The sequence below is a fragment of the Callithrix jacchus genome, chromosome 19, assembly GCF_049354715.1.
Source record: "Callithrix jacchus isolate 240 chromosome 19, calJac240_pri, whole genome shotgun sequence".
In the NCBI taxonomy this organism is placed as follows: Eukaryota; Metazoa; Chordata; class Mammalia; order Primates; family Cebidae; genus Callithrix; species Callithrix jacchus.
The window spans coordinates 53,508,887-53,522,978 of NC_133520.1; the positions used below are offsets into that span (position 1 = coordinate 53,508,887).

General features: G+C 37.5%; 1 protein-coding gene across 5 annotated transcripts in view; it reads left to right on the forward strand.

Annotated features, from left to right (window-relative positions):
* Positions 1-13,417, forward strand: part of EGLN1 (egl-9 family hypoxia inducible factor 1) — a 57,706-nt gene extending 44,289 nt beyond the window's left edge. The window contains exons 2-5 of one of the 5 annotated variants that reach the window (XM_003735291.6): positions 1,999-2,118; positions 5,694-5,830; positions 9,462-9,529; positions 10,637-13,417. In XM_003735291.6, the coding sequence (XP_003735339.3) occupies positions 1,999-2,118; positions 5,694-5,830; positions 9,462-9,529; positions 10,637-10,701 (390 nt within the window). In that variant the 3' untranslated portion in view covers positions 10,702-13,417. The remainder of the gene's footprint in view (positions 1-1,998; positions 2,119-5,693; positions 5,831-9,461; positions 9,530-10,636) is intronic. The other 4 variants (XM_035281150.3, XM_035281151.3, XM_054247995.2 and 1 more) reach the window with 4 other exon arrangements.
* The last annotated feature ends 675 nt before the right edge of the window (positions 13,418-14,092 follow it).

Sequence of the window (14,092 nt, forward strand, 5' to 3'; positions counted from 1 at the left end):
CTAGTGACAAGGAAATTATTTGGGCTCATCATTTATTGAGCACTTAAACCCACTAAGCCCATGCCATACCCCTGGTTATTATCAACCTCCGGTGGTAAAAGAAGGAACTTGTTAAGTCTGTTTGGAGTCAGGAAAAATAGAGACATATATAATGTTCTCCAAAAATTCTGCTTCTCATAAACAGCAGTGAATTTGAAGTGTCTAGGAAAACAGGATTTTTAAATAAGGATATAGGTTTAAGATGCCTCTTAATTTCTTAGGGATGGGAAGTGAATTTTAGTGTCTTAGTTTCTTAAGGATGGGAAGTGAATTTTAGTGTTTTTTTTTTTTGAGACAAAGTCTTGCTCTGTCACCTAGGCTGGAGTGCAGTGGTGCAATCTCAGCTCACTGCAACCTCAGCCTCCTGGGTTCAAGCAATTCTCCTGCCTCGGCCTCTCGAGTAGCTGGGACTACAGGCGTACATCACCATGCCTGGCTAATTTTTTTGTATTTCAGTAGAGACGAGGTTTCCATCATGTTGCCCAGGCTGGTTGTGAACTCTTAAACTCAGCTCAGGCAATCTACCCGCTTCAGCCTCCCAAAGTGCTGGGATTACAGGCATGAGCCACCACATCCGGCCAGCAAGTGAATTTTAAAAATTAACATTTATCTTTAGTATGATAGAACAATTCAGTTATTGTTTGACAACTTTATACTAATTCATTGGCTTTAATACATGAGGAAATAAAGAACTTCAAAGATAGCTCATAACCACCCAGGCCTGGTGGCTCACGCTTGTAATCCCAGCACTTTGGGAGGCTGAGATGGGCGGGTCACTTGAGGTCAGGAGTTCAAGACCAGCCTGGCCAACACAGTGAAACCCCATGTCTACTAAAAATACAAAAATTAGCCAGGCATGGTGGCGTGCACCTGTAATCCCAGCTACTTGGGAGGCCGAGGCAGGAGAATTGCTTGAACCTGGGAGACGGAGGTTGCAATGAACTGAGATTACACCACTGCACCCCAGCCTGGGTGACAGAGTAAGACTCCATCAAAACAAACAATCAAAAACAAGAATAGCTCATAACCTTGAACATCTTTGTCTATTTTCTTCATAATAAAAAATACTCTCACCAATTTCAGTTGATTATCATGTACACCTGGAATATGGAGGATATTTTGTGCTTTTTATTTTTGGGCCTCTTTTCTACCTTCATGCTGAATATCTATCAATCTTCTGAATCACATCTTGTTATAATCTGAGCAAATAATTTTCTGATTCAAAGAGGGTAAACATAAGCTAACTTGTTTAGTCCTTTTTTAAACAAAAATCACTGACTAAATGAGTTAATGTTTGGAGTTGAGTTGACTTTTTAAATTATCCCTATTACAACATAGTAAGATCCCATCTCTACAAAAAATACAAAAATTAACCTGCCTGGTGACATGCACTTATAGTCTTAGCTACTTGGGAGGCCGAGGTGGGAGAATTGTTTGAGCTTGAGGCCGCAATGAGCCATGATTCCACGACTGCACTACAACCTGGGCAACAGAGCCAGACCTGTCTCAAAAAATAATAATAATAATTTGGTACCATTCAGAGACAGCGTCAGATGGGGTGTTTTACTGGGTTGATTCACCTGTCAGATGGTAAAATAGGTGTTCTGAAGTGAGCTCAAGGAGGAGAGAAATCTCCCATGTAGCAGAACAAAAACTCACTTGATCTTGATTATCTATATGTATAAAGATTGTGAAAATAGGACCATGAAATTTTTCTGACCTTTGGAGTTATCCCTGTGAAGCACAATTCACCAGTCCTTGGATTGTTCACTGACCTATCCTGTGTTCTCTATAAATATTAATGTAGGATAGCCTTACCTTTCTTATCTACAAAATATTATTTTTATTAGAAGAATTTAAGTGTAAATCAGTAGCCAAAAATCAAACATCTGATTTATTAGCTGTTCTCTCTTTTTATTTATACATGGACTTTAAAAATCATCATCATTATTATTACAGGCCATGGTTGCTTGTTATCCGGGCAATGGAACGGGTTATGTACGTCATGTTGATAATCCAAATGGAGACGGAAGATGTGTGACATGTATATATTATCTAAATAAAGACTGGGATGCCAAGGTATGCAGCTTAATTGAGCATTGACTTTTTTCTTACAGGTGTCTTTTTCTCAAAAGCATTAAGTTTCATACTTCTTATAGGTGAGACTGTCACAGGCACAGTTAAAAATTTTCCTCTTAAATTTGTTTTTAGTCTCGGGTATTAGGAGTGGATATTTGTAAAATGAAACAAATACTAATCTATGTTATATAACATAATGAAACCTGTAGTTAACAAGGTAGTGTTTTGAACTTTCAATTTTGAGAGGGTAGATTCCATGTTCAGTGTTCTAAACACACACACGAGGTTAAAGGAAATGGAACTTTGAAAGGTGATGGTTATGTTTACTACTTTGGGGGTGATGGATGGTATCACGGGTGTGTACATATATGTCCACACTCATCAAATTGTAAATGTTAAATATATGCATTTTTGTATATCAGTTATACCTCAATAAAGCCATATAAAAAAGTACTGATATATCTTAAAAAGTAGATTCATTTATTTTCAGATATTAAAGAATTTATCTAAAGTCTAACTTTTTAGAAAGGTGACCTTTATTAAAATATTTTTCTTTTAATAGTTTTTAGAAAAACACTTCTGAGAACAGTTGTTTGATAATGGCTTTTGGGGGAGATTACCTGTAGATAATTGTTAAAGATTATTTGCTATGTTGTTCTTGACATTTTCATAAAAATATTATATGGCATTGAGTTGTTGAATTGAATATTGGAGGCAGGATTTCATCTTTCCCTGATTATTAAAAAACCAGAAGTTTATCAATACTGACAAGCCCTGTAAAACCAATTAGAATGTACAATATATTTAATCTCCCTTGTTTTAAATATGTATTTCCTTAATATTAGCCTGAGTCTCATTAAATTTAAATGACTTTTAAAAGTATGTCATATATTACTACACTAGAGACTGTATAGACTATGGTTGATTTTAAAAATCTTAAGTATAACATTCAAATGGATAAGTGGCTTGTACAGTTCAGTGGATTTTCACAAAGTGAACATACCTGTGTAGCCAGGGTGACTTTCTTTTTTTTTTTTAAACCAAATAATCTTTAAAACACCTCTCTCTCCACCTCCCCCAAACACACAAATGGAAACTGCCTGAGTCTGAAATATGCAAAAACCTAATCCTACCCTAAAAAGTGTTATACGTTTAGGATATGCTCACAGTGCTCCAGTAATCTTTCTAAAACACACTGATTTAAAGAATTTTCTTGACTGGGTGTGTTGGCTCATGCCTATAATCCCAGCACTTTGGGAGGCCAAGGCAGGTGGATCATGAGGTCAAGAGATTGAGACTATCCTAACCAACATAGTGAAACTCTGTCTCTACTAAAAATACAAAAATTAGCTGGACGTAGTGGTGTGTGCCTTTAATCCCAGCTAACTGGGGAGGCTGAGGCAGGAGAATCGCTTTAATCCAGGAGGTGGAGGTTGCAGTGAGTTGAGATTGCATCACTGCACTCCAGCCTGGCAAGTGATGACAGAGCAAGACTCCATCTCAAAATATATATATATATATAAAAGCGTTTTCTCTGTCCTAGTCCAAGTTAAAAATGGAGCTAACTTTACTGCTAAGTATATATTGAGGCATTACGTCAACAAGCATGATTCTTCCGTTACAGCTTTCAAAATTTGAAGCAGAGAAATAAATTTCTTATTTGAGCCCAAGGCTCAAATACAAAAAACAGATTGCTATAACTTTAGTTAAAACTTAAAAAGTTGACATTTTGGCAGATTTTGCAAAGAGCTAGAAAGCTAGAACTATGTTTTATCAACTTCTAACTTCTAGATTTTGTTAGGCTTTTTCTAGGCTGGTCTTACAATTTTTATGAGACTTAGAGTTGTTAATATATAGGTTTTAAATTAGGACATAGGCAGAGAAAAGTCCCTAATGTTTTTATATATAGAATAGAAAATTTTTATTGCAAGATTGCACTTAGTATTTATTGTGCCGGAAGTTCTGGATGCTAGGGATATAGCCGAAATGGAATTAGCCCTGGCGGAGCTTAGGTTCTATTGGAGGATACAGATCAGAAAGACTGACAGTTACAGATGGTTATGCCAAGTGTCAAGACAGATTGCTATGAGAGTGCACAGGAGGGCCACCTAATTCAGAGGTCAGAGAAAGTTTCCCAGAGGAAGAGTGGAAGTGTCAAGTAACCATTTCTCTTAAAACATTTTCAGCAGGTCACCTGTGGTACTCCCAGTGACTTCAGTCAAAGGGAAAGGAGCAGGAAAAAAGGAAAAGGAAAGAAGACATGTCCTCAGTCAGTCTGGAGGTTCTTTAGATGTTTGCATAATTGCCTGAGGAATCACTCAACAACTGGAAGCTGAGAGGAAAATTGGCAAGGGCATCAGAGTAGCTAGAATTTAACCTACCTGAGGGTGATCCTGATAAACCCTTTCTTTAACTGTAGATTCTAGGTTTAGGCTCAAACTCCTTACTGTCCTGACCAGGTGTTAGAGTTTCTTTCAAGTGTCTACCTGCTTAGGAGTGTTATTCAGGAGTAAGGAGCTCTATTTGGTTGACTGGGTTTTGACTACTCCCAGATCATAAACACCACATGGACAAAGTCTGTCTGCATTATTCACTACTCTGCACCCAGAGCTGACCACAGTTCCCAGTGTGATTTGATGCCTAGTTGGTGTTCAGGTAAATAATAATCCAGATTCAAGTTTCACAAGCAGGTAGACATCTGTGCATCAAGCCCAGTCTGGAAAGGGAGAGTCACAGGTTCTCATGAACAGCATGCTGATGGTGATGGTAATCCTGATGATAATGATGGTCATAATAAATGATGACACTTTCTGATACATTGAATTATTTAAATAAAAAGTATTTCTCACTATCCTATTGTTTGTTGAACTTTAAAGTGTGGTAAACTATTTGAAATCTAATTCTAATAATTTGTCAAAATTTCTTGAAATGTATCTATTTTAAGAATGAGTTAAACAAATCATTAGCATACATAAATAAATGTTTAGTAGTTTTCAGAACTTTCAAGCATCATTTTAAGACTTTTAAATTCAGATAACATTCATGTGTTTCATCAGGTTTTTATAAAAATCCCTAAAAGGGCTGGGCACGGTGGCTCACACCTGTAATCCCAGCAGTTTGGGAGGCTGAGGTGGGCAGATCACCTGAGGTCAAGAGTTTGAAACCAGCCTGGCCAACATGGTGAAACCCCATCTCTACTAAAAATGTAAAAATTAGCCGGGCATGATGGCGTGCGCCTGTGATCACAGCTGCTCTGGAGGCTGGGGCAGGGGAATTGCTTGAAGCCAGGAGGCGGAGGTTGCAGTGAGCTGAGATTGTGCCATTGCACTCCAGCCTGGGCGACAGCGAGACTCCATCTTAATAAATAAATAAAATTATCAAAATAAGAAGTAAATTTTTCCTTGCATTAGTGCGTATACTTTTAAAATTGCAGCTCATCTTCATACCTTATTAAGTGAGGTGTATTTGTGAACAATCCAATTAAGACATTGAAATTATCTTTTTTTTTTGCCCCCTAAATTAAATTTTGTAGCATTTTTGGTTATTCCTACTTACATATTTGGCTCTTTTCCTAGGTAAGTGGAGGTATACTTCGAATTTTTCCAGAAGGCAAAGCCCAGTTTGCTGACATTGAACCCAAATTTGATAGACTGCTGTTTTTCTGGTCTGACCGTCGCAACCCTCATGAAGTACAACCAGCATATGCTACAAGGTAGTATTCCTTTTCAGAAAAAAATTGGTTTAGAGTATGGTAGGATAGGAGAGAATCTGTAGGATAAACGGAAAGCTTTCTAATGAGTATTTTCCTGCCAGGTACTTTTCACTGTCATTTTAATTTAAATAATTGTGTAAGATTTATGTTGCACAGTCATCTGAATTCGAATAATTATATAAGACTTATTAACAATACTAAATGTGTGTTTCTTTGCACAGCCACTCTGAAGAAAGGGAAGCACAGGTCCTCCCTCCCTCCCTCCCTCCTTCTCTTCCTCCCCGCCTCCCTCTCTCCCTCTCCTCCTCCCTCCCTTCCTTCCTTCTTTCCTTCCTTCCTTCCTTTTTAATAGATGGAGTCTCGCTCTGTCACCAGGCTGGAGTGCAGTGGTGTGATCTCGGCTCACTGCAACCTCCACCGCAAGGGTTCAAGCGATTATCTTGCCTCAGCCTCCCACGTAGCTGGCATTACAGGCACACAGCACCATGTCCAGCTAATTTTTGTATTTTTAGTAGATACAGGGTTTCACCATGTTGGCTAGGCTGGTATTGAACTCCTGACCTCAGGTGAGCCACTGCGCCCAGCAGGTCCTCCCATCTTTCTAGCACTCTCTCCTTGCTTTGTGCATCTCTTAACTACTGTCTGTTCTTTGATTTTTTATGAGTATTTTACTTGGAAGAGAGAAAGACCAAGAAGGAAAAGGGTAGCTTTTTTAAAAGATGGTGAGGGAGAAAAGACATAGGGACAACATAGGAAAATTATGATACAGAGTAGAAAAATCAGAGGTAACCAGAGAGTAGAAGTGAAGAGAAAAACAAATAGAAGAAAGAAAAGTAGAGAGCAGGTTACCACGTGTGGGAGTTAATGTTAGAAAAATGATCCTGTTAGCCTTACAAATAATGAGCATCTGTTTCATTACACTTTTTCTACAAGGTATTTGTAACCTATTACGTTTAGTGCTTTATTTTAAATGCTTTTTTAAAAAACCATTTATCCTATGCTATGGCTGTCAAAACAGGATATTATAGGCATTGTCATGAAAGTAAATATTTTTAGAAAAATAATATAATTATTTATTTATTTATTTCTTTTTTTGAGACAGAGTTTCGCTCTTGTTACCCAGGCTGGAGTGCAATGGCGTGATCTCAGCTCACCGCAACCTCCGCCTCCTGGGTTCAGGCAATTCCTGCCTCAGCCTCCCAAGTAGCTGGGACTACAGGCACGCACCACCACACCCAGCTAATTTTTTGTATTTTTAGTAGAGACAGGGTTTCATCATGTTGACCAGGATGGTCTCGATCTCTTGACCTCGTGATCCACCCGCCTCGGCCTCCCAAAGTGCTGGGGTTACAGGCTTGAGCCACCGCACCCAGCAAGTACTTATTTTTTATTATGGAAAGGTCTTGGAACATTCTGATAGTGCGCTCCTGGCATTAAGTTGCTGTATATCTGACTTAGGCAATGGTGGGGTGGTGAGAAGAGGCACAGGCTTAGATGCGCTGGGTGGAGAGTTGGCTTTAGTAATGATGAGAGGCTCTAATGACTTGATTATCAGCTGTGCCTTTTTCTTCTTTTTTTCTGAACTGTGTTGCCTGCATCCTAATTCATGTAGTGAGTAGCAGGCTAAGCAGGTTGTAGCCAGAGATCATAAGAAGCCCTGAATGGAAATCAAAGAAAAACTGTCACATCATAGCCCTTTTCAATCCCATGTCTCTTCCCAGTGCCTTCTCTGCCCCTGCTGCTTCTGTAAAGATTTTCTGAGCCTCATAGACCTTCCTTTTTATGAAGTCTTGAGTGTGGTTTAGTTGTGTCCTTTCTAGATGAAATGACAGACATTTGGGAGTAGTAAATAAATGCCAGATGGCCTGGAGGCTAAGTGCTACAGGAGTTAAGAGGAGGGAAGGTGGTGCCACATTGGAGAGATGGGCAAGTGCACCCTGAAGGGAGAAGCTCAGCTGGCCTAGGTGAGGAGAGGCAAGGAGTGCAGTTGTGTTAGTAAAGCACTGGGGAAAAGTCATGGTTCTTCAAGTTAAGCTGCAGAAAATCAGGTGAGGAAAAGGATTCTTGAAGTAGAATCCTTTTCTGTTCTTACCTAGAATGGGTGATGAGGCTGGAAAGTTAGAATGACATAAGGTAAGTTGCTTTCTGTTAAAGACTTGGGGATGTAGAGGGGAGTTGATCCAGATAGTAGAATTCGGATTGCTAAATAACTAAAAGTTTAGGGCATGGGCAAAAGATACATAAAATTATGTATGTGAGTACCTTTCCTATTTCCAAGGCCACCCAAAAGGAGAAGAGGCCACATGATAAGAAAGGTAGTGGAGCTCTGGAAAGAGCAGAGTCTGGAAGTCAGGAGGCCGCCTTAGATCTCAGCTCTGATGTACCAGCAGGGGGTCTGTACACCTCAGGCTCCCCAGTTGTCCAAACTCCCAGACTCTGACCCTGCTCTACATTTGACTTTTCAAAATATGTTACATGATTTTTCGTTCTGTTATATTTACTGGCTCTATATTTGATCAGTGTTGCTTTTTCCTCTGTGACCACTGGCCAGAATCCACAATATGTTTGAACTAATGGCTATATTCTGCTCAGGAACTAGTGATTTGTAACAAGCTTTCACTTCCTATAGCATTTGTACATTTTCCCATTATTTATATCAGAAGGTATAACTATGTCTTTTGTAGTATTTAATAAACCAATATTTAATGCCTCACTTATTGGAATGAGATATTCTAAATAAGTCAGATTTTCAGAAAAATGAAGTTTAGACAAAGTTGAAACACAAAACACAGTGTAATTGCTTTGATACAAATCCTTAAGAATTCTTAGCCTAATTTAACTCTGTCAAGGTTATAAACATCCATCATTACTCTTTGCTATAATATAGTGATGTCCTCAGAGACTGTTGAAACTATTTGCCTGCAAAGCCTTGAGTTCTTTTATCTGGTTCTCTTTTCTTCTTTTAGTACTTATGCTATTGATAATGTGCTTTTTCTTAAACAGTCATTCTTTTACCCTTTTATTGCCTCTTTCCTTTTTTTTTTTTTTTTTTTTTGAGGTGGAGTCTTGCTCTTTTGCCCAGGCTGGAGTGCAGTGGCACGATCTCAGCTCACTGCAACCTCTGCCTCATCTGGGTTCAAGAGATACTCCTACCTCAGCCTACAGAGTAGTTGGGACTACAGGTGTGTGCCACCATGCCTGGCTAATATTTTTTTTTAAGCACTGATAGGGTTTCACCATATTGGCCAGGCTGGTCTTGAACTCCTGACCTCATGATCTACCTGCCTTGGCCTCCCAAAGTGCTGGGATTACAGGCATAAGCCATTATGCCCAGCCAATTGTCTGTTTCTGATCTGCAGTTGCCTTGCAAAAAGTATAGTTGAGTGAAATAAGTGTTAAGAAAGTCATAAAAACTCATCAACCTCAGACAGCAATTTTAGCCTTTCCTGGTTCTCAGCTATACCGTTTACCACTGAGGTCACTGTATAAGAAAGCTGATAAATGTATCCTTTGATATCATTCCAGTTTAGGCATAACTTTGGCATTACAAGTTTTAAGATACCATTGCAGCAAAATACCACTTTTTCCCCACAGTGTGATCATTCTTATTCTATTCTAAATTTTCTTTTAGGTACGCAATAACTGTTTGGTATTTTGATGCAGATGAGAGAGCACGAGCTAAAGTAAAATATCTAACAGGTAAACGTCATTTGGGGCCAGGATATATTGGTACAGAAATACCCTGTGATCAGGTGATGCTTTCAGGAAACTCAAGCATAGTCTTTGTTAATACCATGAATACTTACTTTTGTTTTTTATCAGATTTCTTACTTGCCTTATTTTTTTTAAAGACTTAAGTCATCTTCATTGTTATCTTTAACCAAAAGAATTATAAAACAAAAAATGCAGAAAATTTGAGGCAAAGAAGTCTGAGTAAATTATTCAAATACAAACTGAGTTTTCTGTGATTATTATTTTTAGTCACAGGCTACTAAACTCTAGGTAATGGCCATCTGGTTTCCTCTCATTTGCTCCTTAAATTAATACCCTTTCCTTTTCAAATGTATATATGCTCTAAACGGTACTCTAGGTCTTCCATGTTGAATATAGACATGAAGAAAATTAATACAAAGAAGATGAATTGAAATACCAAAATCAGTTAATGACACAGACATGTAGATTACATATCTGCTAATGGTGTACATAGGTCAGCACTCCAACTGAACCTGAAGATTCTTCAATTATGCCAGTTCCCTTTCTCCTCCACTTATGGACTGCCTCTCCAAGAGCAGGGGCTCTGTTTCCCATCTGATGGACCACTTACCTTCTTTTCTTTAACTACTTTCTATCTCCAAGAATCCACTGAGTATTCACATTACTGATGAGCTGTATTTTCCAGAGCCATTGCTCTTCTCACTTCAATCTTACATAAAAATGGAATATTCATGCGTTTTCTATGTATTTTTAAAGCCATTATTTGTGGCAGAAGCTAATTATTATGCTTTCACAGACAGTGAATACTCTGTTAAAGAAACTCAAATGGCTTTTAAAATAAAAAGACAAAATCATTATCTCTGTGTAGAGGACGGTTTTACCCTTGAAGGTTTACCATCTGAAAGTAATGCACTCATCACAATAGTTGCTGAGGGAAGTGTTTGGAAGTCCCAGTGTGATAGTTTTCAGATAATGTTTGCAAAGTTGAAATATTATCCATACTATTAGGAATTCAGTGGAAAGCAGTAGCAGAAGCTCTCTGGTGCTTAGTGAATGAATGAATTTTTTATTTTAATTTTCTTTACCTTGCAGGTGAAAAAGGTGTGAGGGTTGAACTCAATAAACCTTCAGATTCAGTTGGTAAAGACGTCTTATAGAGCCTTTGATCCAGCAATACCCCACTTCACCTACAATAATTGTTGACACTATTTGTTAACTTGTGAATATGAATAAATGGGATAAAGGAAAAATAGACAACCAGTTCACATTTTAATAAGGAAACAAACAACTTTTTGTGTTGCATCAAACAGAAGATTTTGACTGCTGTGACTTTGTACTGCATGATCAACTTCGAATCTGTGATTGCCTACAGGAAGAAGATAAGCTATCAATTCAAAATGGTTTTTACATCTGGATATGAAATAAGTGCCCTGTGTAGAATTTTTTTCATTCTTATATTTTGCCAGATCTGTTATCTAGCCGAGTTCATTTCATCTCTCCCTTTTTTATATCAAGTTTGAATTTGGGATAATTTTTTCTATGATTAGGTACAATTTATCAAAACTGAATTGAGAAAAAATTACAGTATTATTCCTCAAAATAACATCAATCTATTTTTGTAAACCTCTTCATATTATTAAATTTTGCCCTAAAAGACCTCTTAATAATGATTGTTGCCAGTGACTGATGATTAATTTTATTTTACTTAATTAAGAAAAGGAGCACTTTAATTATAACTGAAAAATCAGATTGTTTTGTAGTCCTTTCTATCCTACACTAATTTGAACTCTTAAAAATATTGCTGCTTTTTTTGACATTGCTAGTAATGAAACCTAATTATAAAACAGTCCCCATTTACTATCAGTAACTTTTAGTTAATGTTTTACAATTAATAAGTTACAATAAGAAGAGTTTAATGTTTTTTTTTTTGTTTTGTTTTTGTTTTTTGAGACAAAGCCTTTGCTCTGTTACCCAGGCTGGAGTGCAGTGGTGCATTCTCAGCTCACTGCAATCTCCGCCTCGCAGATTCAAGTGATCCTCCTGCCTCAGCCTTCCAACTAGCTGGGACTACAGGCACACACCACCATGCCTGGCTAATTTTTATGTTTTTAGTAGAGATGGGTTTTCATCATGTTGTCTAGACTGGGGTTTAAGTTAAATTTTTTAAAAACTAAAGTGACTGGCACTCAGTGAACTTGAGATTATCCTCAGCTTCAAGTTCCTAAGATAAGGGCTTTCTTAAGCTTTCAGGTATATGTGTCTTCTAGATATAGACAGTAATGTCCCATTTCTAAGTCTTTTCCTTTTGCTTCTTCTTAAATTGATTGTACTTCCAAATTTGCTGTTATGTTTTCTTCCTATTACTGTGATCTATCCGATCTGTTTTCATCCTATTACTGTGATCTATCCGATCTGCAGACAAGAACCTTGTCTCCATTGAAGAGCATCAAAGGGGAGATTATGTACTCATTGAAACCGAAGTGTGTTTTTACCAACTTAATGTGCAGCAACTCCTCAGATACCTGTTGAGGCATTTCCCAGATGTGATGCCAGCCTTCTTACCTGTACTGAAAGATGTTTAGCGCAGAAAAACAAAGCAAGTGCAAAATCAGATAATTCTATTTTTGTTTCATGTGTTTTCTTACTTACTTTGTAAACAAAGAAGGAATATTACAAAATCACACAAGGCCTCCCATACTTCTGTTATTTAAAGAATGAATTGGGACGGATGTGTTAGACTTCACTTTCTTAAGCTTTTTAGCAAAATCCAAAGGTTGGGATCCATATTTTGCATGAATTATGGGTGTAAGACCTTGCCCACTTAGGTTTTATATCACTGTCCTAGATCTTCTTTGCCAAAATGTGAGTATACAGAAATTTTCTGTATATTTCAACTTAAGACATTTTAAGCATCTGTAGAGTTTGTATTCGATTAGAGACCTTTTCTATGGGAAGCTCAGTAATTTTTATGAAAAGATTGCCATTACTATTCATGTAAAACATGAAAAGAAAATTGTGTAGTGAAGCTGGCAGTGTGGACTTAGGGTGGGATTAAATGTTCAGTATAGTGATCTCACTTAGGAGAATTTGCAGGAGAGAGTGATGGTTTCTTGTTGTTTTTCCATGCCCATATTCAGTTTTGTTCTACTTCCTCCCCTCCCTCCAGATGATAACATCACATCTCTGCAGTAAGTGCCTCTGCCAGCCCAACCCGGGAGTGCAAGTTGTCTTTGCCATCTGGTCTATAGTACAGTGCGCAGCATTAGGCCACAATTCAAAAGCACTATCTTTTTTAGGGTTAGTAGAAATTGTTTTATGTTGACTGGAGGTTTGTTTGATTGTCAAGATATACAGCCAGAGCCTTTTAATTTGGGATCCCCTTATTGTCATTCAAATGTGTACCCCTACGGTTGTAAAAAGTATCAGATTCTACTATCTGTAGGTTGTGCTTTCCAGACAGGTCTTAAATTGTATATTTTTTGGAAAAGTTTATATACTCTCTTGGAAATCATTTGTGAAGAGATCAAGAAATCAGGACGGCCATTTCCTTAATATCCATTCATTTCATGTTAGTGGGACTGTTAACTTGTCACCAAGCAGGACTCTATTTCAGACAAAATTTAAAACTATTTGTGGCCTATATGTGTTTAATCCTGGTTAAAGATAAAGCTTCATAATGCTGTTTTTATTCAATACATTAACCAGCTGTAAAACACAGACCTTTATCAATAGTAGGCAAAGATTTTCAGGATTCATATACAGATAAGACTATAAAGTCATGTAATTTGAAAAGCAAGTGTTTCATTATGAAAGAGCTCTCAAGTTGCTTGTAAAGCTAATCTAATTAAAAAGATGTATAAATGTTCTTGAAAACATTATGGTTGTTATTTCCAGCTGTCTTTTTTTTTTTAATCCTTTATCATACATTATTGGCTTTCTGAATTGTCCCTCTCATCAGATAAAGCTTTTCTGGCTTAGTCCAGATTATTTGGTGTGATTTTTGTAAATGATAATGAGGAAAAGAGAACAGTAAACATAGGAGTTGAACAATTTTAGAAACATCCCTGGGGTCATTGGACTGTCTGTGGGATCCATGAGCTCTGTGTGGATTCTCAGCACTTGAATCCTTGCCCTTTTAATAGGATTTTAATATCCATAGCTGTTGACAGATCTGCATCACCTCTCTGCTGCAGAAGGACGTGGCGTTAGGCATTTGTCTCTAATTGTCATAGATGTACCATTGTGTATATGCAAGAAAGTTTAATTTGTGTGGTCATAAGCTAAAATATGAGAGCTCTTATTAAGGTGAGATCAATATACATGTTCATATATCTGTTATTTTAAAAACATTTAACCATGTTATTTTCCAGCCTTCCTTAAAACATTTGGGAATTGCACTGAAATAGAGCTGGGTGGATTGAAGGAAAGGGCAAATCAGTCTGAGATGAAGACTAGGTGGGGTAATAAAAAGTGGTCCGACAGAATTAATAAATCTGTTTAGTGTTGGCTTGACCACTTAATTGTGTGACCTCATGAGCCTTTTTTATA